This window comes from Erinaceus europaeus, chromosome 11 (genome assembly GCF_950295315.1).
Source record: "Erinaceus europaeus chromosome 11, mEriEur2.1, whole genome shotgun sequence".
NCBI lineage: Eukaryota > Metazoa > Chordata > Mammalia > Eulipotyphla > Erinaceidae > Erinaceus > Erinaceus europaeus.
Window position 1 is genome coordinate 107029944 of NC_080172.1, and position 27462 is coordinate 107057405.

General features: G+C 38.4%; 1 protein-coding gene across 2 annotated transcripts in view; it reads right to left on the bottom strand.

The window, feature by feature from the left end:
• The window catches only part of COL24A1 (collagen type XXIV alpha 1 chain), a 353825-nt gene that overhangs the window by 21857 nt on the left and 304506 nt on the right, over window positions 1-27462 (bottom strand). The window contains exons 48-57 of one of the 2 annotated variants that reach the window (XM_016191238.2): window positions 23538-23645; window positions 22454-22561; window positions 22308-22361; window positions 21280-21342; window positions 18355-18408; window positions 11138-11173; window positions 5481-5516; window positions 5361-5387; window positions 2345-2410; window positions 103-268 (exon numbers count right to left, since the gene is read on the bottom strand). In XM_016191238.2, coding sequence (XP_016046724.2) covers window positions 103-268; window positions 2345-2410; window positions 5361-5387; window positions 5481-5516; window positions 11138-11173; window positions 18355-18408; window positions 21280-21342; window positions 22308-22361; window positions 22454-22561; window positions 23538-23645 — 718 coding nt within the window. Of the gene's footprint in view, window positions 1-102; window positions 269-2344; window positions 2411-5360; window positions 5388-5480; window positions 5517-10799; window positions 11174-18354; window positions 18409-21279; window positions 21343-22307; window positions 22362-22453; window positions 22562-23537; window positions 23646-27462 lie in introns of those variants that run through there. The other variant, XM_060202277.1, reaches the window with a different exon arrangement.

The window sequence follows — 27462 nt, forward strand, 5'->3', positions numbered from 1 at the left end:
ACAGGATTATGAAGGTTTGGAATGAATATACTGCTAATCACAAACACATTGAAAGGATACAATGAAATCAGACATTAGCATCTGAGAAAATTCAGAACTTACCATCTGATACTTTGTGTTCACAGTTAAGCAAATCTTTGCAGATTCGTGCTGGGTTTTCTCGTGTGCCAAGGGGATTCTTGATGCTGTGCAATAAATTGCTAAGGTAGTTCAGTGTTTTGAATATCTCTGTACTGTGGTCAACTAACACTTCAGTGTTTTGGTAACTCTGCCAATCAATCATAAGAGTCATGTCAGAAAGAAATAAGACAAGAAAGAATAGAAAAAAGTAGAGATCGCCAGTATATAACCTATATGGCCCTAGTGATCAAAAAAAGATGGGAGCAGAAGAAAACTGCATTAGTATCATACATAATGGGAGGAGGATGGAAGGATGGATCATGTTTAAGTATATGAACATGCTTTTGTTATTTATTTATTTTTGAATTTGAGCCTAAATAAGAGATTAAATCAGCATTTTAAAAAGTCTTTTTTTTTTTTTTTTTGTGGACCTCTACAAGACCCTGCCCTCCATGTGGGTCAACAACGATAGGGACTGCCTCATTCTCCAAAGGGAGGTTGGGTCAACATACTCTGTCACTTGAGGAAGATGGGTCCCGCCATGGGTGCAGCCTAGAATGTTCCCAGCTATGACCACAGAATGTGAGCTCAGACCTATGGGGATGCAGAGGTTACACAGGCTCCTGTGCTGACTATGGACCCCAGATCCAATCGATGGGGCTTAAAAATATCTCTATACTTTTCCTATATTTGGGAGCTACTCTCTCCCCTGATCCAGCTTTCTAGTCCTATTTCCAAATCTGACACCATCTCCCCAGATAGCCCCTTTGGCCCATCTGCAAGTTAGCTATCAGGCTCAGGCAAAAATTAGTAAAAAATATACCTAAAATAGATTTTACCTTGGAATATACCTAAAATATACCTTGGAATATACCTAAAATAGACTTACTAGCTTTTTCCAAAATGGAGGCCCCAAGTCTCATCTGCTATATTCTGGGCTTTAGGTTCCTGATTATTAAATGATTTGTTCTTCTTTATATCTTAATGCTTTCTCAGCAAGCAACTGCAGATGCTACCATGAGGCCAATCTTATTGTTGGGAAATTGTGCAGATGTGGTTGAACATTGGCAGGGCCCACAAACCACTATATTTCCATGCAAGTATTATTTACAGATCTCCACCATGTTATCCCCTGAGGGTATTGCTAATTCAGTTAAAACCATTGCAACAGTTGCTAAGGATGCTTCCACCTTCCCAGCATGCCTTTTGCCTCTCTCCACCCCCTTTCCTAGCCAATCCTGTCCCGACTTGCTACTTCCAGAATTCTCCTATAAAAGTCGCTCCTGTTTGCGCTCCCCTCTCTTTCCCCCTCTCTTTCCCCTCTCTTTCTCTTCCACATCCCGACCCAGAGAAGGACTGGCATGTATAGCGGGAGGCGGCCATTTTGCTAGCTCCACGTGGCCTAAACCGCTGTGCTCACACCCAACTTTGGGACGTCTGCATGAATAAAGATTTTCATTCCAGCTCCGCTATGAGTTCCTGGACTCTTCTCTCTCCCCCGAAGTGCAACCCAACACCTTACTTCTCTGGGCAGATGACCTCACTAATACACCCTGCAACCCAATTCTCCAGAGCCCTACCCCACTAGGGAAAGACAGAAACAATTTGAGGGCATGGATCAACCTGCCAATGCCCATGCCCAGAAGAGAAGCAATTACAGAAGCTAGACCTTCCACTTTCTGCACCTCATAGATATCTTAGGTCCATATTCCCAAAAGGATAAAGAACAGAAAAGCTTTCACTAGAGGAGATGGGATGTGGACCTCTGGTGGTTGGAACTGTGTGGAATTGTACCCCTCTTATCCTATGGTTGTGTCTATAATTACTAAATGAATAATAATAATGTCTAGTTTTCTGACATAAGACTTGACAATTACTATGGCTATCATCTAGTATCAGTAAGAAATTTCATATTGCATGATTGTAGCTTAATACAAAAATTAAAAACAATGAATAGTTAATTTAACTATTTTATTTTATAGTACTAACATACTGATTTAAACATTATTTAATAAGAGTACATTTTTGCCTTATGTGCTTTCTGGAAACAAAAGTTCTTTGCATGTATTTTTGCTTACCAAAATTGCTTTCTTTCTCCCTAAAAAATTGTTTTCAGTCTATTTTTAAATACACTCTTTGAGGCAAAGTCACATTCTTTTGTATCCATTTTTTTGTTTCCTTTGTATATTGAGAATTCCATTGTAAATAAAATTAGATATATTACCTGTACCTGATGGGTAGTATGTGACTCAATCAAGGTTTGAATAACACTATTGATGTCCATTTGTCTCTGTGTAAAACAAAAACATTTGAGATCAGCAATAAGAGTAACACTGAGTACTCAAAAGTTAAGTCTGTAAATTATGAAAGAATGCTGCTAAATTATATTAGACTTATTAGCTGAAGACAATCATAACTCTTTTTTTTTTTTGCCAGATTTATTGCTGGGGCTCAGTGCCTGTACTAAGAATCCACTGCTCCTGGAGCTCATCTTTTTTCCATTGTTGTTGTTATTATTGGATAGGACAGAGAGATTAAAAGGAGGGAAAGACAGAGAGGGGGAGAGAAAGACAGATACCTGCAGACCTGCTTCACCACCTGTGAAGCAACCATCCTGCAGGTAGGGAGCTGGTGGCTCAAACCTAGATCCTGAGCCAGTCCTTGTGCTTTGCACTTTGTGTGATTAACCAGTGTGCTACTTCCTGCCCCTTACGGTTAGAAAGTTGTTTCAAAGATACTGCTTTCATCCAAGTCTCAGAAATCTCCTAATTAAAATAGTACCAAAGCCTTGAATCTTAAAATGAAATATGGTTTGTCTTTACTTCACTTTTCACACGGACACAATAAAACAAGAATTAACTATGATCCTCTCAGTTGATCAATTGTAAAGCAACAGATTTAAAAAAAAACAAAAAACTGTAGTAATATTTAACAGTTACATTCTTGGAAGGAAAATAGAATGAAATACTACTGTCCTGAGGTATTCCCCACATTAGGTTAATCCGATATTTTGTGGTCTTAAAAACAATTTCTAAAGTTGAAAATGTACCATTAGTCCCAAAAGAAATAATGTAGCATGAATCCAATCTCCTTCTGAGTTTAATAAAATATATTTTTGGAGCAAGACTCAGTACAACCATTAGCAAGAGTTTTTGGGTATGTTTTAAAGCTTGAAAGCTAAGAAGCATTAAGTTAGGAGAAGCATCTGTGTAAGCAAATGAAGCAGTAGAGTTTTATTTATTTCCAGAGTGATTATACTGCTAAGAAATCTTTTTTACTTGGAGACTAATGGAACAGAAACTACTTTCAACTGATTTCTCATAAGTCATCAGTGGTTATTTGAAAAACTATCTAAAATGATAGTCAATAAAGCACACTCTTCCTTGCCTTAGCATATGGTTTTCATATTGGAAAATAATCTACTCATTCTGCCTATGTATACATTGGCTAACAGTGGTACATATGAAGGATAAAATAATAAGCAAAAATAATAATAGTAAAGTTGGGGGAGCTGTTCTCATGGAGCTGAAGAGCCAAAGGGAAGAAAAGAATTAATGAGGTCATTTAAAAATACAGAGTTACATGGGAGTCGGGCAGTAGCGCAGTGGGTTAAGTGCACATGGCGTAATGCAGAAGGACCGGAGTAAGGATACCGGTTCCAGCCCCTGGCTCCCCACCTGCAGGGGAGTTGCTTCACAGGCGGTGAAGCAGGTCTGCAGGTGTCTATCTTTCTCTCCTTCTCTCTGTCTTCCCCTCCTCTCTCCATTTCTCTCTGTCCTATCCAACAATGACGACATCAACAACAATAATAACTACAACAACAATAAAAACAACAAGGGCAACAAAAAGGAAATAAATAAATATTTTAAAAAATACAGAGTTACAAACTGTGATTTGTACTGTGGGAGCAAAGTACATGTACTACAAGAGAAATGAGAGATACTTATGTGTAAAGGGTGAAAGAAGTTTGGATAGATCTGAGAAGTGTTTCTTGAGGTAATAATAGGTGTGTTAATATATGAATAAATAAGAATTTCAAAGATAGGAGTGGGAGAAAATTCCAAGCAAGCAAGGGCTATGTACAAGATAAGAGATGGAAAGCTTCTTCAACAAGCAGAAAGGATTGGTTAGCCAAAAAATTTTGCACAGATTGAATAATTCTGCCTGTGTGAGCCATTCTACCATTATGCCAATGTGAATAGGTCACTTCTGGACATGGTATCTCTCTCACACACACACACCACCATCACCAACACTACTACTATTTTATATGCCATTGTAACGGACCATCTTTCTTGTGGTACTTTTCTTGAAAGTTATTTCCTAGCTCAGTGAAAACTCAAGGGGAATTAAAACTTCTTGACTATTTAGAGTACATCACAGTGATTCACTAACTGGAGAAATTCAAGTGATAGCAGAGTAGCATCGGGAAATAAAGTTTGGGAGGCATAGGACTGGCTGTTGGGTCAGTATCGCCGGAAGTACATCTCATTCACAACAAACAATCTGCACTTGACTAGGACACTGTAGGAACAGGGAGTGAATGAGGTTTGGCTTGGAAGGAGGTCTCTTGTGGAAAGCAGGAAGGCAAATTGAGTAGGAAAGTGAAAGCTTAAGAGAAACCAACTTTGAAACATCAGAAATCAGGACACAACAATTGATAATGAGTCAACAGAATCATTGCTTCAAAGGTACAGACAGCAAGTTTTGTGTTGCAATAGATAATAATGGATGTGATGTTAAAAGAGTTTTCAACAATTACTAGCAACTGAAAAGTATGTGTAAAGCCTAGGAAGTGAATAACTGGTTAGCAAATACATAACTAAACACATATAAGAGTGATTTTTAAAATGAATGAGTTAATTTTTTGAGCATTTCTCATATAGTCACTGCACTGAATGCATTACTTCTTACCCAAAATTCAAATCGACCCAAGAAAATAAGATGCTACCCCATTTTACGGATAAGATTCTGAGGTTTGGATATTTGATTGCAACTGGGTTAGCTCTGTAGAAGATTAGCAAGATAAAATAAAACAAAAGCAAGCAAACAACCAAAAAACCTCCAACAAAACAGAAAAGCCAAAAACCAACCAACCAACCAACCAATCAACCAAACAACCAACCAGATAGAGACTGGCAACAGGGACACCTTTAAATAGGAGAAGCTTAATCAGCTAATATAATTTGCTATGATAAAATAAACCAAAAAAAAAGAAAAAACCAACCAAGAAAACTTACTCTTGGACCTGGCGCTCCAGGTGGTCCCTATAACATAACAAAAATTTAAAAATATTTAGTTGATATTACAAATACCAGGCATATAAAATCAATGAGAGATTTGAATATGAATATACTCACAGGAGGTCCTGGCTGACCTCTTGGTCCTTGGGGACCCTAGAAAGGATGGAGACAACCAAGATATGTACATACTGTGCTTTACATTTGGTATAAGCAAAAGAACTAAGATTGAAATTCCATCATTGCTTTATTTGTGTGAGACAAGCCACAATTGATCTTGTGTGTGTGTTTTGATGTTGTATGTTCCTGGGCTTATCTATCACCCTTCTCCACAAACAAGATTTACTTTCAAGCTTTACTGATATCACTAAGGACCTGAATTTGTAATTTTAATAAACTATTAAAGTGGAACATTTAAAATGCAATGCATATTTTTTCTTATTATTTCTACCTAACACCAACTTAAATATCAAAGATGGAAATGTCAGGGTTCTTGGATTCCACTCTTTTTATGTTAACTTTTTAATTAGTGATTTAATATTGGTGTAAAAAATTATAGATAACAGGAGTATAATTCCATATCTTTCACTCCACTAGAGTTCTGTGTCCATATTCCCTCCACTGGAAACTGCAGGGGTTCTCCCAGTCTAACTATGTATCTATATATGTATATATATATCTGCCCATTTTTTCTATGGTCCTGCCTTTCTTTCCTTTCTAAGTCACACTTATTGCTTCTGAGGGTACTTCCTATTTTTATCTTTTTCCTTCCCTCTGCGGGTCCTGAAGGATTGGAGTTCAGAGCCCCTGGTCATCTTTCCCCAACATTTACCTCTCTGGGAGTATGGACCAAAATCCTTTATGGGGTGCAGAAGATGGAAGGGGATTCTGTAATTGCTTCTCCACTGGGCATGGATGTTGGCAGGTCAATCCATACCCCCAGCCTGTTTCTATCTTTCCCTAGTGGGGTGGGTCTCTGTAGAAGAGATACCTCTCTCTTTTTTTAAAATTTTTTTATTACTTTTTTATTTTTTAGAGAGATGCAGAGAGAGACACACACAGAGAAACACCAGAGCACTGCTCAGCTCTGGCTTATGGTGGTGTGGGGGATTGAACCTGGGACTTAGGAGCCTCAGGCATGAGAGTCTGTTTGCATAACCATTATGCTGTCACCCCCACCCATGAGATACCTCTCTTTTATCCTATCAGCATTTACTTACAATTTTGTTACCAACTAGCTATTGATTATTACCTTCAAATCTCTCTAGAAATATTAGTCTCCATTCTCAATGTTTAGTACTTAGTTTAATGTTAATCTTATTCTTTGGATTGAATACTTGTGCCCACCCCAAATACCTATATTGAAGTACTAACTTTAGTGTGATGATATGTGTTGGTGAGGCTTTTGGGAGGAGTTGAGGTCAAGAGATTGAAAGCCTCGTGAATGGTAGTGTACTTTTAAGAAGAGACTTGATAGAGATGACCTTTCCCTGCTGTATGCAAATATAGCAGGAAGAGGGATCAGGTGGTGATACACCTGGTTAAGCACACACATTACGGTGCACAAGGACACAGGTTCAAGCTCCTGATCCCCACCTACAGGGGGAAAGCTCCATGAATGGTGAAACAAGTCTGCAGGTGTCTGTCTCGTTCTTTCGCTATCTCCCCCTCTCAGTTTCTCTCTGTCAATAAACAAAACTGAACAAAAACAAAGATGGCAGGAAGACAACCACCTGCAAAAAGAGGACCCTCATTAGACATTATATCTGTCAGCACCAAATATGTGATTTCAGACTTCCCAGTGTTCAAAAAGTCATCTAGTTTATGACAACTTGTTGTAGATAGTCTAGTTGACTAAGACATCTTGCTTTATCTGAACTCCTAATTTAACTTTCTGATTTCATTCTCTCTACTGTGTTAACTATCTTTACTTAGATAACAGAAATCTCATCATGTTTTATCTAGTTAAAATGATTATTTCCTAGAGGATATAGTATTAACTTTTTTTTTTTTGCCTCCAGGGTTATTGCTGGGGCTTGGTGCCTGCACTACAAATCCACTGCTCCTGGAGACCATTTTTCCCATTTTGTTGCCCTTGTTGTTGTGACTGTTGCCATTGTTGCTGCTGTTGTTGGACAGGACAGAGAGAAATCAAGAGAGGAGGGAAAGACAGAGAGGGAGAGAGAAAGATAGACACCTGCAGACCTGCTTCACTGTTTGTGAGGCGACCCCCCCAACCCCCCACAGGTGGAGAGCTGGGAACTCGAACCGGGTTCCTTGCGCCGGTCCTTGAACTTAAGCGCATCATGTGCGCTTAACCTGCTGTGCTACCTCCCGGCCCTCAAGTATTAACTTCTAAACAGTCATAGCTACCATGTATTGAGAGCTCACTGTAGGTGGAGATGCACACTTATTGAGAACTCACTGTGTACTAAGTGTGTGCTAGTATTTCTGTTTTACAGTGAAGAAAATGGAATGACTAAGTAACTAGGAGGTACAGGGGGCAAGGGAGAATCTTGGATTAAAATCCAAGTCAACTGGATACAAATGTGCACACTACACATCTCTCTCTCTCTTTCTCTCTTTTCTACGTCTAATCCTAAATTTTACTATTTTCCCAAAACTTCCTATACCCCATTTATAATCAGCTACTTGTACACATATGAATCTTGCAACTTTTCCACATACATTCTCTTGCATGTGCTGTTTCCTTGATTAGAAGTGTATTTCTTACTTTCTATAACTCCCATTCCTCTTCCAATACTAAAAAAAAAAAAAAGAAAGTCTAACATATTTACCAACCATTTTGTATCCTTTCTGCTCAATTACTCTTTTTTAAAAAAACAAATCTTTTTACTTATTATTGAATAAAGACTGAGAGAAATTTAGAAGGGGGGGGGGGAAGAGAAGGAATAGAGACTGAGAGACATCTGCAGATCTGTTCACCACTCTTGAAACTCTCCCCTTGCAAGTGGGGACCAGGTGCACTGAAATGTGTGCTCTTAATTAGGTGTGCCACTGCCTGGCCCATCAATTACTCTTTCTTCTACATTCCACAGTACATAATATGCTGGATAGTCCCTAGACCCTTATTAATGTCTTCACATCATTCCATTTTCTAAAAGAATAGTGCCTAGTACACAGTATGCATTCAAGACTGTTACTGAATGAATAATGTTTAACAACAATGCTAATTTAGAAGCTAGACTGTGAAAATGTTTAGTAAAATAGGAAAAGTTGTGTTGGCATTAAAAAAAAAAAGAAAAGAAACAGCAATCAGTGTTAAGAACATCAACTAAAATTGAACATATTTGATGGTCAATTGAATGTTAAGAATACTTGAGCCAAAATCAGATTATGGTTAAAAAAAAAAGTAAAGCAAAATTTACCTACGGTTTAATCTTGAATAATTTTTTGCTATGCTTGACATGTACTAAATATCTTTTTTTTTTTTTTTTGCCAGAGCTGTTGATTTTACATATTCTGTGACAACTGGGATAAAGAACATACTGTAACTTAAAAAAGGTTAAGTATTCCAGTACTATATCTACAGGACATTTCTTAGTTTGCATGATTTATGTTTACAATTTAAAATAGAAAATGTCTTAACTATTTCCTCAAAAGTTGTATGATAAATTATAGAATTATTATGTTGTAGCCACTCTTTTAAATATACAAAGGCTCCGAGTGAATTTAGCTGTTCAAGTTTGCCCATATGGAATCAACATCGTAACAATAAATAGTTGACATTTCACCCCACTTAGCATATTTCCGACATCTGCAAGATCCTACTGATTGTTCAGCATATAATATATGTCTTACCATTGATTTTGAAAGAGTTTATTAGAAAGAAGAATTTATTTCTAAATGCTGATTTTATTGAGTTAACTTGTTTATTATACTAAAAAAATTATATTAGCATAAATATGATTAAACAAAATACTTCAAACCAAACAAGATACTCTTCCAACTATATAGCATTTATTCGCTTTTATTCCTCTAGCTTATGCTCTGTTAAGGAAAAGCGATTCACTTTCTTGACATAAATGTCAAATCTCTTTCGGGATCTTCAAGCTATCTAGTATCATGTAATGTCCATCCATCAGCTAATTGATAAATACAACATACTTATTCTGACCCCAAAGTGTAGTCTATGGTGAAAAACAAAAATTTCAGTTATCACTATGTGATCCCATTTTTCAAATCAAGACTTTGTTTCTTTTCATGTGCTTTTTGTATTTGGTTTCAATCCTTCCCCCTCATTTCACTTCATGTTTAGTTGGTTTATGGTCAGTGACTTAGAAAGTTCACCAGGTTCTTTCCTGGGAAAGTGATGTATATGTGTGTGTGTGTGTGTGTGTGTGTGTGTGTGTGTGTTTTAATGAAGAGGGGCTGAGATCAGACTACTGCTCAGCTTTGGCTTAATAGTGATGCTAGAGACTGAACCAGGGACCTCAGAGACACGAAGTTCTTTTACATAACCATTATGCTTTCCCCTGCTCTAAAATATAATTTTAATTTATTATATAAGAAAGAGTTGCATATCACACACACACACAGAGAAAAGCACCACTCTGGTACATGAGGCAGTGACCAAACTGGGAACCTGAGGCATCAAATTGGATGTTTTGTTAGATGTGAGTCATTTCCCTGGACATAGGAAGTAAGTGTTTTTGCAAAATATATTATTCTCTGTTTTTGTTACCAGCGTTATCGCTGGAACTCAGAGTCTACACAACTTCATTGTTCACAACTGCCATTTCTCTTTTCTTCTAAATAAAATTTGAGAGGTAGAGAGGGATGGAGATAGCACCCAGAGAGGGAGAAGGAAAAGGAGAGGGACATATGGAGGTAGTAATGTTGTCATGAGTGGCTTGGAGAAGAACAGAGGATCGGATCAGGAAGAAAAAGGGGGCACTTATGTATAAATGTGGACAGATAGTCGTAGAGATGATGGTTGGTCCATGTCTACAGCCTTGGGGGCACTGTGGTGGCTTGAAGTGGGGAGACTGAAGATTCAGAACTCTGATGGTGGGATTGGTGTGGATTTCAATCCCTGTTGACACGTAATTTTGTAATATATAAATAAATTTAAAAAAGAGAGGGACAGAGAAAGGAGAGATACTATAGCACTGCTTCACAGTTTGTAAAGATTCCCTCTGGCAGCTAACTGCTCCCAAGTAGATGCCTGGGGCTCAAAACTGGGTCTTCGCATGTGGTAATGTGTACATTCTATTGGGTAATCTACCTGCCTACCCCACCCCAAATATATTCTTTAATTTAGACGAAACAGCATACTAGAAAAGTGAAAAAAAAAAGTCAGGTAGAAGCTGGTGAGGTCCCCCAAAATGCTGTGTACTTTTTGTTCAGCCTCTCACCTTTATTTTTAACTGGCTGAAATACACAGCTAATACTCTGCGTACGTTTTGCAGCCCTCTCTCACGCTCGCGATACGCAAGGGCTACATCTAAAGAAGCTTCTGAGTGCTCTCGTTCTGATATTACTGTCTTTTCTTAGCCCCAGAGAAGATAGACATGCCATTTTATGCAGAGACTCGGGATGAATTTGATTGGTAGGTTCTTAAATACGTTTAGGGCTTATTAGGGTGTACCTGTGATATACCAAAAAGGTTAGTTATGTTTTCTGAAAACTATAATTTTATTTTTATTACACAGTTTTGGAGGCATTATCTTCAATAATCACATAAGATCCTGTTTTATTTCATGGAGCCTATATCTTAGGAATATGTGACACTATAACCACAAATTTAAACTTACAGTTTCACCTTCAAAGCCCTTTTCACCTCTTGGTCCCTAAAAGAAAAAAAAAAAAGGTTGGGTTAGCATTGTTATTATTATTATTATTATTATTATTATTATTTTGTCTACAGGGTTGTCACTGGAGCTTGGTGACTGCACTATGAATCTACTGTTCCTGGCCACCACTTTTGCTATCCTATTTTATTGGATAGGACAGAGAGAAATTGAGAGGGGAGGGAGAGATAGAGAGGGAGAGAGAAAGGCAGATACTTGCAGACTTGCTTCACAGCTCGGAAGCATACCTCCTGCAGGTGAAGAGCCAGGGCCTCAAACCTGAATCCTTAGTACTATGTGCACTTCACTGCGAGGTTAGCATTACTGAGGGTTATTTATTAAATGTAGTTGATATTTATATAGAACATGATATTTTCCCTTTGTAGGAAGATTTATTTTTTAAACCTATATAAGTGCTAGTTTGCTTTTCTAAAGTAGAGCAAATCATAACAATCTGTTAATTTATTATATTGTGCTGTCCTTAGCTTCACTTGTGGGGGGAGAAGACTCTCTCGATTCCATGCACTCATTCGATTAAGCACAATTAACCTGCGGCGAGGCCAGAGTTTACCAGGTGTAGTGCTCACCTTACTGTGTGTAAGGTTCTGAGATGGAGACTCCTACCGCATGGGAGGGACACAGACAGCACCAAAAGAAATCCCATGGATAGTGGGATGGTATTTATTCTTTTTGTTTCCGCTGCCTTTTTCTCCCTTCACTCTTTCCCTCTTCTTGAGTATACAAATAACAGATCAACTGACGATAAAATACAACACCATTAAGACTGTGAACTAAAAGGTTAAATTCTTCTAATATTTGTTATTCGAAATCTTTGATTTCTTCTCAGTTGATTTCTTCCACTTTCATCCTTTCTTTCTGCTTCTCCTTCAGAGTTATAGTCCACAAAATTTGCTCTGATGTCTGCATTTTGATTTAGTTCAAAGTACTTTCTATGATCCTGAGATTTCTTGCATGGGGTATTTAGAACTGTGTGGTATATATTTCATATATTTGATATACATATTCATGCATGTAATCAAATTTGTCAAACACATATATCAGGTCATTTATAATATTGACATCATATTATATACTCTTTTAAGCATTTGACTTTTCACATCATAAAATAATTTCAAATAATCAGTCAAACTAGATGAAACAATGAAAAACATGTTTTATTTATAGGTAGGAGGTTGTGGTGTCAAAAGAATCCTTCTGCACTGCTGGTGGGAATATCAATTGGTCGGTCCAGCCTCTGTGGAGAACAGTCTGGAGAACACTCAGAAGGCTAGAAATGGACCTACCCTATGTTCCTGCAATTCCACTCCTGGGGATATAGCCTAAGGAACTCAACACACCCATCCAAAAAGATCTGTGTACACATATGTTCTTGGCAGCACAATTTGTAATAGCCAAAACCTGGAAGCAACCCAGGTGTCCAACAACAGATGAGTGGCTGAGCAAGTTGTGGTCTATATACACAAAGGAATACTACTCAGCTATTAAAATACTACTCTATATACACAAAGGAATACTACTCACCATTTTCAGCTGATCTTGGATGGACCTTGAAAAATTCATGTTAAGTGAAGTAAGTCAGAAACAGAAGGATGAATATGGGATTATCTCACTCTCAGACAGAAATTGAAAAACAAGATCAAAAGAGAAAACACAAGTAGAGCCTGAACTGGAATTGGCGTATTGCAACAAAGTAAAAGACTCTGGGGTGTGTGTGTGGGGGGGGAATACAGGTCACAGATGACAGAGGACCTAGTGGGGGTTGTATTGTTATATGGAAAACTGGCAAATGTCATGCATGTGCAAACTATTATATTTACCCTTTAATGTAAAACATTAATTCCCCAATAAAGAAAAAATTTTAAAAAATGTGAAAGGAGAAAATTACTGTTCTTATTCTCCAGTTTTGTCAGTTAGCACTGTTGATTTTTTAAATCTTTGTAGTCAGAGATTTATCTTTCACTCTTAATTATTATTATTATTTACAATTTAATTTGTGTTGATCTTATTTATTTATTTATTTTCTTTTTTCTTTTTTTTCCTCCAGGGTTATCGCTGGGGCTTGGTGCCTGCACTATGAATCCACTGCTCATGAAGACCATTTTTTTCCCTTTTTGTTGCCTTGTTGTTTATTGTTATTGCTGTCATTGTTGTTGGATAGGACAGAGAGAAATTGAGAAAGGATGGGGTGACAGGGGAGAGAAAGATAGACACCTGCAGACCTGCTTCACTGCTTGTAAAGCAACCCTGGTGCAGGTGTCTATCTGCACCCGGAGGCTCAAACCCAGATCCTTACCCCGGTCCTTGTGCTTTGCGCCATCTGTGCTTAACCCACTGCTCTACTGCCCCAGTCCCTATTTATTTATCTTTATTGGGGGGATTAATGGCTTACAGTAAATACAGTTATTGGAACATGTGTATCTTTCTCAGTTTTCTGTAAAACACTCACCCCATCCTTGGTCCTCCTCCATCCATCTTGTACCAGAACCTGAACAAACACCCTCTTCCCTCAGAGTCCTCTATTTTGGTTCCATACACTGAACCCAGTCCCAGTTCTGCTTTGTGTTTCTCTTTCTGTTTTTATTTGCCAGCTAGTCAGAGACATTTTTTTCTTTATTGGGGGATTAATGTTTTACATTCCACAGTAAATACAGTAGTTTGTACATGCATGACATTTGCCAGTTTTCCATATAACAATACAACCTCCTCTGTCATTCTTTTTGCACGTGTACTCTCCCCCTCACCCATACCATAGTGTTTTACTTTGGTGTAATACACCAACTCCAGTTCAGGTTCTACTTGTGTTTTCTCTTCTGATCTTGTTTTTCAACTTCTGCCTAAGAGTGAGATCATCCCATATTCATCCTTCTGTTTCTGACTTATTTCACTTAACATGATTTCTTCAGGCTCCATCCAAGATGAGCTGAAAATGCAAAGTTACCATTTTTAATAGCTGAGTAGTATTCTTTTGTGTATATATATGTACTACAACTTGCTCAGCCACTCATCTGTTGTTGGACACCTAGGTTGCTTCCAAGTTTTGGCTATTGCAAATTGTGCTGCCAAGAACATATGTATACACAGATCTTTTTGGATGGGTGTGTTGAGTTCCTTAGGATATATCCCCAGAAGTGGAATTGCAGGATCATAGGGTAGATCCATTTCTAGCCTTCTGAGAGTTCTCCAGACGGTTCTCCACAGAGGTTGGACCAATTGACATTCCCACCAGCAGTGCAGGAGGGTTCCTTTGACCCCACAACCTCTCCAGCATTTGTTGCTGCTACCTTTTCTGATGTATGACATTCTCACAAGAGTGAAGTGGTATCTCATTGTTGTCTTGATTTGCGTTTCTCTGACAATCAAAGACTTGGAACATTTTTTCATGTGTTTCTCAGCCTTTTGGATCTCTACTGTGGTGAATATTCTGTCCATGCCTCTCCCCATTTTTGGATGGGGTTATTTGTTTTCTTATTGTTGAGTTTCTTTATTTATTCTGGTTATTAAACTCTTGTCTGATGTATGGCATGTAAAGATCTTCTCCCATTCTGTGAGGGGTCTCTTGGTTTGGGTAGTAGTTTCTTTAGCTGTGCAGAAGCTTTTTAGTTTGATGTATTCCCATAGGTTTATACTTGCCTTAGTCTTTTTTGTAATTGGATACATTTCATTGAGGATGTCTTTAAAATTTATGTGGATAAGAGTTCTGCCAATATTTTCCTCTAAGTAACTGATGGTTTCTGATCTATCATTCAAGTCTTTGATCCACTTGGAATTTACTTTTGTATTTGGTGACATATAGTTGGTGAAATATAGTGGTTCAGTTTCATTCTTCTGCATGTTTCAACCCATTTTTTCTAACACCATTTGTTGAAGAGACTGCTTTCCCCATTTAATAGTCTGGTCACCTTTGTCAAAGATTAGATGTCCATAGGTGTGGGGTCTTAGATATGGGCTCTCAATTCTATTCCACTGGTCAGTGTGTCTATTCATGTTCCAGTAGCAAGCAGTTTTGATGACAATGGCCCTATAATACAATTTGAGATCTGGGAGTGTGATGCCTCTAGTTCCATGCTTTCTTCTCAAGATTGTTTTGGCAATTCTAGGTCTTTTCTGTTTCTAGATAAACATTTATAGCAATTGTTCTAGTCTCCTAAAAATGTGGTTGGGATATTGATGAGGATTGCATTAAATTTGTATATGGCTCTGGATAGTATACTCATTTTGATGATGTGAATTCTTCCAACCCATGAACATGGAATATCTTTCCACTTCTTTGTGTCTTTTTCTATTCTCTTGAATAGTGACTCATAATTTTCAGTATACAACTCTTTTATTTCTTTGGTTAGGTTTATTCCTAGATATTTTATTGTTTTTGTTGCTATAGTAAAAGGAATTGATTTCTGGATTTCGTCTTCTTCTAACTTAGTGTTTGCATAGAGGAATGCCACCAACTTTTGAATGCTAATTTTGTAGCCTCACACCTAACTGTATTGCCTGATGATTTCCAAAAGCTTCTAGATGGATTCCTTAGGTTTTTCTATGTATACTATTGTGTCATCTGCAAATAGGAGAATTTAACAACTTCTCTTCCAAAATCAGAGATTTTTTAAACCATTCATTATTGATTTAGATTGTATAACCTTCTCTCTCTCTCTCTCTCTCAAGAGAGGCAGAAGAGACAGCACATCACTTCCTCACTTCTAGAGCTTCCTCCTGGTGCTGTCCATGATACTTCCATTTGGTTACAGGTCTCAAACCTAGGTCTTCATGAACAGGAAGGCACATTTTCTGCTGGATAAATTGTCTTCTAGCCCTTTGTTTCCTTGTGTTTTAAATGAAGGGATATATCTCAAAAAGTTGGTTCAAGAATTTTAGAATGGTTATTAAGTATTTTTATCTACTTCCTTATTCATTACAATGTGTGCTTTTCCACTGGATTTTTTAGACATAGTGATTTCAAGACTCCTTTTTTGAATTCCCCCCCACATTTTTCTTTTGTTCTTTCTTTCTTTTTTTTAGATTTATTTATTTATTTTATTCATTCCCTTTTGTTGCCCTTTTTTTATTTTTGTAGTTATTGTTGTTGTTCTTGATGTCGTTGTTGTTGGACAGGACAGAGAGAAATGGAGAGAGGAGAGGAAGACAGAGAGGGGGAGAGAAAGATAGGCACCTGCAGACCTGCTTCACCACTTGTGAAGCGACTTCCTTGCAGGTGGGGAGCCAGGGGCTCGAACGGGGATCCTTCAGCTGGTCCTTGCGCTTTGTGCCACGTGCGCTTAACCCGCTGTGCTACCACCCAACTCCCTTTTCTTTCTTTCTTTTTGAGTGGCAGTTTCAAAAACTCAAATCTAAGACGCCTCTATTTCTTTTGCTATACTTATCTTTCAGAAAGCTGAATCTTTTTTATTGTTTTTGTAATCATCTCTATGCTTTTTTTTTTTTAAAAATTAGACTTTAAGGTTATTTAATACAGATGTTTCCAAAGTTTCTTTTTTTTTTTTTTTTGCACAGTGCACAACATATTTGGGGAAAAATGAATGAAAGAGAATAATATTCTTCAAATAATTTTAAAATTCAGTCTAGATCATACCAAAGGAAAAAGGAGCCAGTGTAACCCTAAATGTCTAGAGGTGGGAGGGCTGCCTGATCCTTTCTTCTACTAGAGAGGAAGCTCATCCTTTCCATTGTCTTCGTACAGATTCTCTGGTTTCAGCTGGTTCTTCCGTGTGCTGTCCAAGTCCAGTTGTTGGTATCTTTTTAAAAATTATTTTATTTATTTATTCCCTTTTGTTGCCCTTGTTGTTTTATTGTTGTAGTTATTACTGTTGTCGATGATGTCGTTGTTGTTGGACAGGACAGAGAGAAATGGAGAGAGGAGGGGAAGACAGAGAGGGGGAGGGAAAGATAGACACCTGCAGGCTTGCTTCTCCGCCTGTGAAGCGACTCCCCTGCAGGTGGGGAGCCAGGGGCTCAAACTGGGATCCTTAAGCTGGTCCTAGTGCTTTGCACCACGTGCGCTTAAGGTATCTTCTTTTTAAAAGGCTGCACTGTTTAAATTGATTTGGGAAAACTCTGCAGCCACGGTTACATTTCCTTTCTTCCTTCCTTCCTTCCTTCCTTCCTTCCTTTCTTTTTTACATTAAAAAATATTTATTGATTGATTATTGCATAGAAACAGAAACACATCGAGAAGGAAGGGGGAGGCAGAAAGGGAGAGAGACATAGAGACATCTGAAGCCCTGTTTCACCACCTGTGAAGTTTCCCCGTGTAGGTGAGGTGGCTACATTTTCTTTATCTGCAGTGATGCTACAGGTCACGGAAAGCCATTTGTCCATATGCTGCACCTGCTCGCTCCCACGGGAGTCCTCCCATCTCTATGCTTTTGATGCCAACCTCTCTGCAGTTCTATGTACCATACTAAAATCCAGTTTTAAACTTCTGCTTCACTTAACACACACACTGATAGACATGGCTGTCAGGAAAATAATGGTGTGTTTTTTTCCATTTTTTGATGCAAAAATGCATTGTGACTTTTCTGACATATATATATATATATATATACATATATATATATATGGAATCCATATATATATATGGAATCCATATATATATATAGGCTTGGTGCCTGTGCTACAAATCCACTGCTCCTGGAGGCCACTTTCTTTCCATTGTTGTTGGATAGGACAGAGAGAAATTGAGAGAGGAGGGGGAGGTAGTGGGGAGGAGAAAAGGACAGACACTTGCAGACCTTCTTCACTGCTTGTGAAGCAACCCCCCTGCAGGTGGGGAGCCCAGGGCTGGAACCAGGATCCTTGTGCTTTGTACTATGTGTGCTTAATCCAGTATGCTACTGTCCGAACTGCCTCTCCCCCCTGCCAATATATATTTTTATGGTTAGACATATGATCTCTAAACATTTAAGGATCACCTTTTAGAAAATATATATCTATTTTTTTGCCTTTTCATTTTCAAAACTCCATTTTCAAATAGCCATTGAGTAGCTTAAGTAGATTAAACAGAGAAAGAACAAAACTGGAGGGTAATATAATATATATCATATATAATGTATAAATATATAAATAAAAATATAAAGGTATATAATATGTAACATAGAGGGTAAAGTAATATATAAAAGGTAAAAAGAACCTATATATGACAAACTTACAGTTCTACCTGTTGGCCCTATTATACCTTCTCTGCCAAGGGGGCCAGTGTTTCCCTGTTGGGGTAAAAGAAAAACAGTCATTCTTATTGTCAGTACAGTTCAGAAAAGTTCTAGAAAATTTCTCACACAGTAGAAAACTGTCCATGTCTCTACAGTACCAGATTTTATTGTAAGTGTTTCTAGTAGAGTAGTAGAGTAGGAATCAGTGATTTTGAGTTGCAGTCTATGAGCTAGTTTTGCAGGTGATTATAGTTTTCTATCAGGAAGGTTATATTTGCATCATTTTCCATTAACTAATAAATCAGCACCACATTTTTTTATGTGGTGTTAACTTCAGTGATGCCATTTTATATGACTGTCATTGCATAACAAAAGGAATTAAATCATATACAAAAGATTATATAGAATGAAGAATAAAATAGATTACATTTCTTTCTTTTTAATGATTATCTTTATTTACTGGATAGAAACAGCCAGAAATTGAGAGAATGGGGAGGGAGAGAGAGAGAGAGAAGAGAGAGAGAGAGAGAGAGAGAAAGAGACCTGCGGCCCTGCTTTACCACTTGCAAAGCTTTCCCCCTACAGGTGGGGGCCGGGGGACTTGAACCTGGGTCCTTGCACATTGTGGCATGTGCGCTCAACCAGATAAGCCACCACCTGGCCCTTTGACTACATTTCTTTATCAAGTGTTGAGGGACGAGATGTTTGAGTGACAGGTAGCACGGAACTGAGAGAAAGTATAAATAAGAGTCAGAGAGTATTATAGACACACTAGTTGGTGGTCTAGCAAGCTTCCCCCCAATCTCAATTCCCACCACTTGCAATTTTTCAGTCTTTGTGACTCGCACTTTAATTGAATTACATAAATGGAGACAGCAGACTGATTTTCTCTTAAAAAAAATTTCTGTCAAGTTACAACAAATACTATCACCAGAATTAGTTGTAATGTCATGTAATTCATCAACAGATAGATTAAATATTAGTTTTAGTATCAGAGAAATTTCCCAATGTTCTAAAAAGAAATCTGGTGGAATTACTTTTAAACTAAGATTGGTTTTAAATGATAATTTGCAAATGTGTTGGCCAAATCTCAAAGATCTCTCAGTATAAGTAAATGGAGAAATTTGATTTCCTAACCTCATTAAATATATCTTTTGACTGGTTTACTACTAATTTTTTTTTTTTTTACAAAAGCTTCAAACAAATTAACCAGTTAATAATCCAATTACCTGAAATAGTAAAGGAGAGATACACATAAACTCCAGAGATGTGAATGTACTCCAGAAAAAGTAAACCAAGAGAGAAAAAACTATGTGTTTATCTACCTTTGTCCAAAAGATGAGGTGCTAAAGTTTTAAATAGTTGGTACAATAACTATGTAAGTCCAGCTTTCAGATTTTACACAAGTAAAAATAAAACATTTCAAACTTTCATCATCAAACTAACTGTTTATTGAGCAAGAAACGGACAGTAGACCATTTGATAGCCATTCTATATGCTATTTATGCAGTTAGTAAGTACCTAATATATATTTGTTTCAGCAAAGTGATGAAGATTAAAATTCTGGCTTCTTTCATAATAGTCAAAAGTGGCTTTGGGTAAATGAACTTTCAGCAATTTATTTTCCCCAACTTTAGGGGAGAATAAAAAGATCTCTCACAGGATTTTTTTTTTAAATGAGGATTAAATAATAGAGGGAACACAAACTTAGCACCAGTACCTGGAACATAACAGTGTTTTGCTGTTAACTTATCAAGGCAATTTACTTTTTTCTATAATGACTTAATAAGGGAATATCCCACTTCTTTTTTAAAAATATTTATTTTATTTATTTATTCTCTTTTGTTGCCCTTGTTGTTTTATTGTTGTAGCTATTATTGTTGTTGTCGTTGTTGGATAGGACAGAGAGAAATGGAGAGAGGAGGGGAAGACAGAGAGGGGGAGAGAAAGATAGACACCTGCAGACCTGCTTCACCGCCTGTGAAGCAACTTCTTGCAGGTGGGGAGCCGGGGTTCGAACTGGGATCCTTACGCCGGTCCTTGTGCTTTGCGCCACCTGCGCTTAATCCGCTGCGCTACAGCCCGACACCCAGGAATATCCCACTTCTAAGTTAGCATTTGTGAACTAGCTACTGGAATTTCACTACTGAAAGACTGATAAAATGCCTGGAATTGCAAAGGCACACCTGTTTGAGTGCTCATGTTACCATGCACAACAATACAGGTTCAAGATCCCTGACCCTATCTGAAGGGAGAAAAATCTCACAAATGGTGAAGCAGTGCTGCAGGTGTCTCTTTGTCTCTGTCCCTACCTCCCTCTCCCCTCTCAATCTCCATGTCTCTGTCCAAAGTAAATGAATCTTACAAAAAAGTTTGCCTGTGTTATTTGATATTTTTGGCTATACTTATATCAGCATTTGTTATGGTTAACTGAAAGAACTCCAAAGAGAATTTCACTTTAATGACAGAAGCAAAAGCAGCAATCAGTGTGTATTTTGCAGTGGTTATTACAGAGATGACACACACCCTAAGCAGTGAGAGTGGCAATGCCAAGTTTCTCCTCCACAAAGTACTTTCTTTAAAATGTTATTTTTATTTACTTATTATTGGATAGAGACAGATAAATTGAGAAGGGGAGGAGGAAGTAGAAAGGAAAAGAGACAGAGAGACACCTGCAGCCCTGATTCACCATTCATGAAGCTTTCCTCACCACTCGCAAAGCTTTTCCCCTGCAGGTGGGGACTGGGGGCTTGAACCCCCAGATCCTTACCCACTGTAACGTGTAATTAACCAGGCATGCCACCCACCTGGCCCCTATTAAAGTTATTAATAAGGAGTATGTTAACTTTAGAATCCTTAACTCGAATTCCCACAGTCCAGCAAGGAGTAGCAATTTCTGGGCATGCAGAATGACTTCGCACTTACTCTTTGTCCAGCAGGACCTTTAGGTCCTGTTATTCCAACCATGCCAGCATCTCCATCAGGACCCTAGGAATACAATAACAGGTAAATCAAAACCCTTATCCCTGCATTGAAACCCTAGAAATAAATATGTTAACCTCTTGATCATGGCTTCCTGAAAAACGGAAACTGACAGTTCTTAATGTAAATGCCGAGGAACTTTGAGATATTTTGGAGGATAGATGGATATGTACTTAACAAACAAAGTGGAGAAAATATCAGTGGCACATACTAAGGTATTAGATAGTTGGCTGTCCACTCATTCTCTCAACTAATGTTTGAAACATTTTACAATACTGTCAGGCTGCAACGTGGAGGAAAGAGAGGAGATACGGAGCAGAGAGGGAACACAAATCTTTATTCACGCGGGCACCGCAGAGTTGGGTAGGAGCGCAGCGGTTCGGGCCACGTGGAGCTAGCAAAATGGCCACCTCCTGCTAAGCATAATAACCCTTCCCTGCATCAGGTCACCAAGGTGAAAAGTAGGCAAAGAGATAGAGAGAGGCGGAATCAGGAGGACTTATAGGGCAAAAACCAGAAGTGACAAGTCGGGACAGGATTGGCTAGGAAACAAGGCACTCCGGGAATAGGGTTTCTCTCGCGGGAATTGACAATACCCTAAGGGGACAACATGGTAGAACAAGGCACTCCAGGAATAGAATTTCAACTCTCACAGGAATTGACAATACCCTGAGGGGACAACATGGTGGATGTGACCACATCTGCACAATTTCCCAACACAATACCAAGTTTGAGAAGACAGAATGAGAGTGGACAAAACGAATGATACAATGGAATCGCTAGGAAAATGTATAATTCCATTTATGAATTTGTACTTTTTAAACTAATATGTTCACGGCTCAATGATATAACTATTCTAACTGAAATTTTGCAGACTAAACAAATAAAAGCACACATGCAAGGCCCAAGACAAGTCTTTAAAATTTCCCCCCTAAATAACTACAAGATTAGAAGAATATAAGTATACATACTTTGGGGCCTGGAAATCCTTGGAAACCTGTCAAACCCCGGGCACCATGTTCCCCCTGAAATGTAAGTAGATGTGATCATCATTATTGTTGAACAGTGGACTGGTCTGTACAGTGACTGGTCAGCAAATTTCTGGGGTGGCACATACAGGCTGCCCTTTCAGGCCAGGCTCTCCACGGGCTCCTTGATCACCTTGGACTCCTCTGTCACCTCTTTTACCTTGAATTCCAGACTGTCCAAGTAGCCCTTGTTCACCCTACGAATAATCAAGGCAATTTCAGTTTTGTGGTATATAAACATCTTAACTTTTAAATGTAACCCAAGGGAGCCCAGCGGTGGTGCGCCCAGTTGAATGTAAACATAACCATGCTCAGGGACTCCAGTTGGAGTCCCCACTCCCCAGCTGCAGGGGGGAGGATTTAGGAATGGTGAAGCAGGGCTGCAGTTATCTCTCTTCATCTATGTTCATTCTCTCCCTCTCAATTTCTCTCTGTTATATCTAATAAAAAGTAAATAGAAAGGGGCCAGGTGTGGTGCACCTGGTTAAGTGCACACATTAGAGTGTACAAGAACCTGAGTTCGAGCCCTCGGTCCCCACCTGCAGTGGGGGAAGCTTCCTAAGTGATGAAGCAGGGCTGCAGGTGTCTCTCTGTCTCTCTCTCTCCCTCTCCTCTCCCTTTCAATTTCTGGCTGTCTCTATCCAATACATAAATAAAGACTAAAAAAAATTATAAAAAAATAAGTAAACAGAAAAAAAGAAAGAAAATGAGAAAAATGGTTGCTTGGAGTGGGTGGATTCATCATGCAGGCAGAGCCCCATAACCCTGGTGGCAAAAAAGAAAAAATGGGGCCAGGCAATGGCACACCTGATTAAGCACACACGTTACAGTGCGCAAGGACCTGGGTTCAAGTCCCTCGTCCCCAGCTGCAGTGGGAAAGCTTCATGAGTAGTGAAGCAGGGCTGCAGGTGTCTCTCTGTCTCTTGTCCTCTCTATCTCCCTCTCCCTTCTCAATTTCTCTCTGTCTCTATCTAATAATAAATAAATAAAAGTAAAATAAATAAAACGGAAAACAACCCCCACCAAATAAATCCCAGCAACTCAAATATAGCCCATTTTAGGGCACAGTACAAGCCACTGGGGAAATAATTTCTTTTTTTCACAATCACCCTCATCAGGGTTAGCAAGGATGGATGACAGTGTTCACTCAGTAGAACAAAAACATTGAAGTACCTTTGGGCCTCGGATTCCTGGGTTTCCTGGCAGGCCTGATGAACCTTTTGCTCCTCTAGGACCTGGAAAGCCAGTCAGTCCTGTTCTTCCAGGGCTGCCTCTGATACCCTAAATAATATATCAAAGGAGTGAGAAGTGGAGCGCTTTATAGAAAATCCATCCAGAGACTCAAGAAACATAGATCGGATGAAGATTCAGAAAGGCTACTGTAGACACTTTGTCCTGCTTTAGGAGTTCTTCTGGCTTTCTATCCCAAAACAATGTAATGTTTAAGTAGTATCTTTACTTGCTTAGAATATCTAATCATAGTTAATGTAGTGGTAACGGGGATCTTAACTAAATAGCAAAGTCCACCAGTACCTTCTGACTTAGGCATGAAGCTTGTTAGTTGTACTCTGACTTTTCTATTGAAGTTTCATGTACTACTAATCAATGAGTCCTTTAAAAGAACACTATTAAAATGTTTATTACTTGCTAATATATGATCGATAGATAAGTAGAACAACAGCATCACTCTGGTATATATAACACTGGAATTTGAACTTGAGATATCATGCTTACAAATTCAACACTCCAGTCACTGAACAACCGTTTGGGTCACAGAATATATATATATATTTTCATTTGAAGTAACATTACATTATAATATATTTTTCAGGTGTGCATCATTGATAATCAATGTACACATTTCCTTCTTCCGAAAGGACATATTCTCCATTAATGTCATGGGTTCTGGCTAACACAACAGAAACAATATTGTGATTGTCATTAATTGGCCTTATTTGTTGTGATAATTTCTCGGAATAATTATACATTGGGAACAAGATGTTGGAAACCTGAAATTCATACATTATGCCAATGATATCTCAATTAAAAAAAACCCCAAATACTCTATACTCTAATTACATATGATTTTTTTTTAAGTTGCTGAAATGGTTTGATTATAAATAAAATTAAGTAAGAAATTAGTATTTCCTTAAAAGTAAATTTGAGGGGGCTGGGCAATGGCAAACCAAGTTAAGCACACATAGTGCAAAGCCCAAGGACTAAGCACCACATAGGAATCCTGGTTCAAAGCCCCAGCTCCCCACAGGCAGCGTGTCACTTCACAAGCAGTGAAGCAGGTCCGCACATGTCTATCTTTCTCTCCCTCTCTCTGTCTTCCCCTCCTCTCTAGATTTCTCTCTGTCCTATCCAACAACAACAGCAATGGCAACAACAACAATAATAACAACAAGGGCAACAAAATGAGAAAAATGGCCTCCAGGAGCAGTGGATTCTTAGTACAGGCACTGAGCCCCAGTGGTAACGCTGGAGGCAGAAAAAATATAGCGGCGCAGGCACCGCCATACGAGCTGCTTGACACAGTACCAGCTTTGCAGGAAGTTCAGCACGGCTGGACTCTCCAGGCCAAACTGAAACCATCACCTTTTGCCATGTATAGAGCTTGGGATTATGTTCTGTGTGGTCTTAATAATATTTGCCTATGGCCAGGCTCAGAGCCTGACCAATAACAAAAGTAGTGACAAATCATGCACTGCACTCTGTAAGATTGATCATAATGGAACAAGCAATATCAGTAATGCAGAATTTTTCAGGAGGCTCCAATAGGAAAAAAATGTTTTCCCCTTTATCTACACCACTTCCTTTAGTATTCCCCCTAAAATATAAAGATTGGTGGTTCCCACAGCGGAAGAGCCACCTTACAAAGCATAATTAATTAATGGAAGGTTAGATACAATGGGCCTTTTAATCTACCACCCACTTCCTTATGCAGGAATAGTACATGAGAACCTAGGTCACATAGTGAGCATACACAGAAGATGGATTCCAGCTAGAGAGCTTAACTTTATGGAGAGGCTGGCCAGGTCAGCACCACCTTGGTGCCTTCTCAGGAAGGAACAAAACAAAACTCCTAGTGCGCTTAATCCGCTGCACCACCACCTGACTCCCCAGGTATGAGATTCTATTTGCATAACCATTATGCTAACTATCCCTGCTATCTCTTACCTTTTTAATGCAAGAAAACTGGGCTACCTCATTTAAAAAAGTCCTTCACTTTGAAATAAGGTGCTATTTCAATATCCTTACTGTGTGTTCTCTTAATCAACTATGTAAAGCAAAGAAAAAAATCACCTGAAAACTTGCCAAATTACAACTGGGATTTTTTAAGAATCTCACTTAGTCATAAGTGGGTACAGGTACACCTGGGCAGTGAATGGAAAAGGTGTAAGGGAGATAGATGCTCCTGCCCCAGAACCTGGTTAGGAAGATAAATGCTGACTGTTCTTTGAGCACTCAGGAGAAAGCAGTTGCTCCCATGCAATTACTTCTCAGGGTTTGAAACAGAGTAGTGAGATACTATATTGACATAACAGGCACTAAACAAGCCAGTAGGATATGCAAACAGAGACATCCAACATCATAACTACAGCGCCAGTGCCACTCAACAACAAAAGCCATGCTAAACACACAAGCTTAGAAGTACATGGATTCCTGAAATCACTAATGAGCATACAGACACAGATCTGGAAGAAATGACAGAGAAAGAATTCAGAAACCCAGCTGTGAAGGAAATTCAAGAAATTAAACATAAAATACAAACACAAATTCAAGAACTCGGATAATTTCACCAAAGAATTACAAAACACAGGAAAAAGCAAACAAAAAAACAAAACAACACAACAACAAAACTCCAAGCAGAGCTGAAGGATATGCAGGACTTTACATGTAGTTTAGGCTCAGGTAGTTGGACTAGGATGTAGACAGTTACACTGATGTCTGTTTCACTTGAAACACTGTAGAGTTATAACTGAATTACTGCAATTTGGAGTGCAAAGCAAAGAAGTTAAGGAAAAAAATTAGCACTAGAAGACACAAGCACTACACTCTATAAATTTAAACCCATGGGAGAGGAAATGTTTAGGAAAAATGAAGCAGAATTTACTAGAAAGATGAATGTAAGAGTTATTTGGATCCCTGAAGAAGATGAGAGGAAGAGAGGAGCAAAGAACATATTCAAGTAAATTACAGCAGAATAAGAGAGATGGAATTTACAACTGAAGATGGGGAGATACAAAGAACCATACATAAACATTATGAACATCACTATGCAAATAAAGTGGACAACTTAGATGAAATGGATGTGTTTCTAGAATCATACCACATGCCAAGTTTAACCCAAGAGGGAGTAGATAGCTTGAGCAGTCCAATCACTAGTACAGAAATTGAATCACTAATAAAAAATCACAAGGAATAGAAGCCCAGGTCCTGATGACTTTACTATCAAATTCTATAGTTCTTCTTAAAAAAGAACTAATGGTAGTTCTCTGCAAACTCTTCTAGAGGAAGAGGGGAAATCACTCTCAAACACACTGTGTGAATCTCACATCACTATGTTCTCCAAAACAGAAAAAAACTACAAACCCCTCCCCCCGCAAAACAGTATACCTATATTGTTGATGAACATTGATGCAACAACCCTTTTAAAAAGCTCTTGGCAAATAGAATCCAACAATATATTAAGAAAATAACTCATCAAGACCAAGTGGGATTCATCCTTGGGAAATAGGGGTGATTCAACATCTGCAAATCAATCAAAATAATCTACCATATCAACAAAAAGATACAATTCATGTAGTCACGTCATTTGATGCTGAGGAAGCACTTGATTCAACATCCCTTTATCATAATGACCCTCCAGAAATTGGGAATAGGAGCACAGTTTCTCAACATAGTAAGAACCATTTACAGGAAACCCACAGCTAACATCATTTTCAATAAGGAAAAACTGAGATAATTTCCCTTAAAATTGTGAACCAGAGAAGGATGCCTACTATCACCACTATTAATCAATATAGTTGTCAAATTCCTCTCCACTGAAATAAGTCAAGAAAGAGATATCAAACGAATACAGATTGGAAAG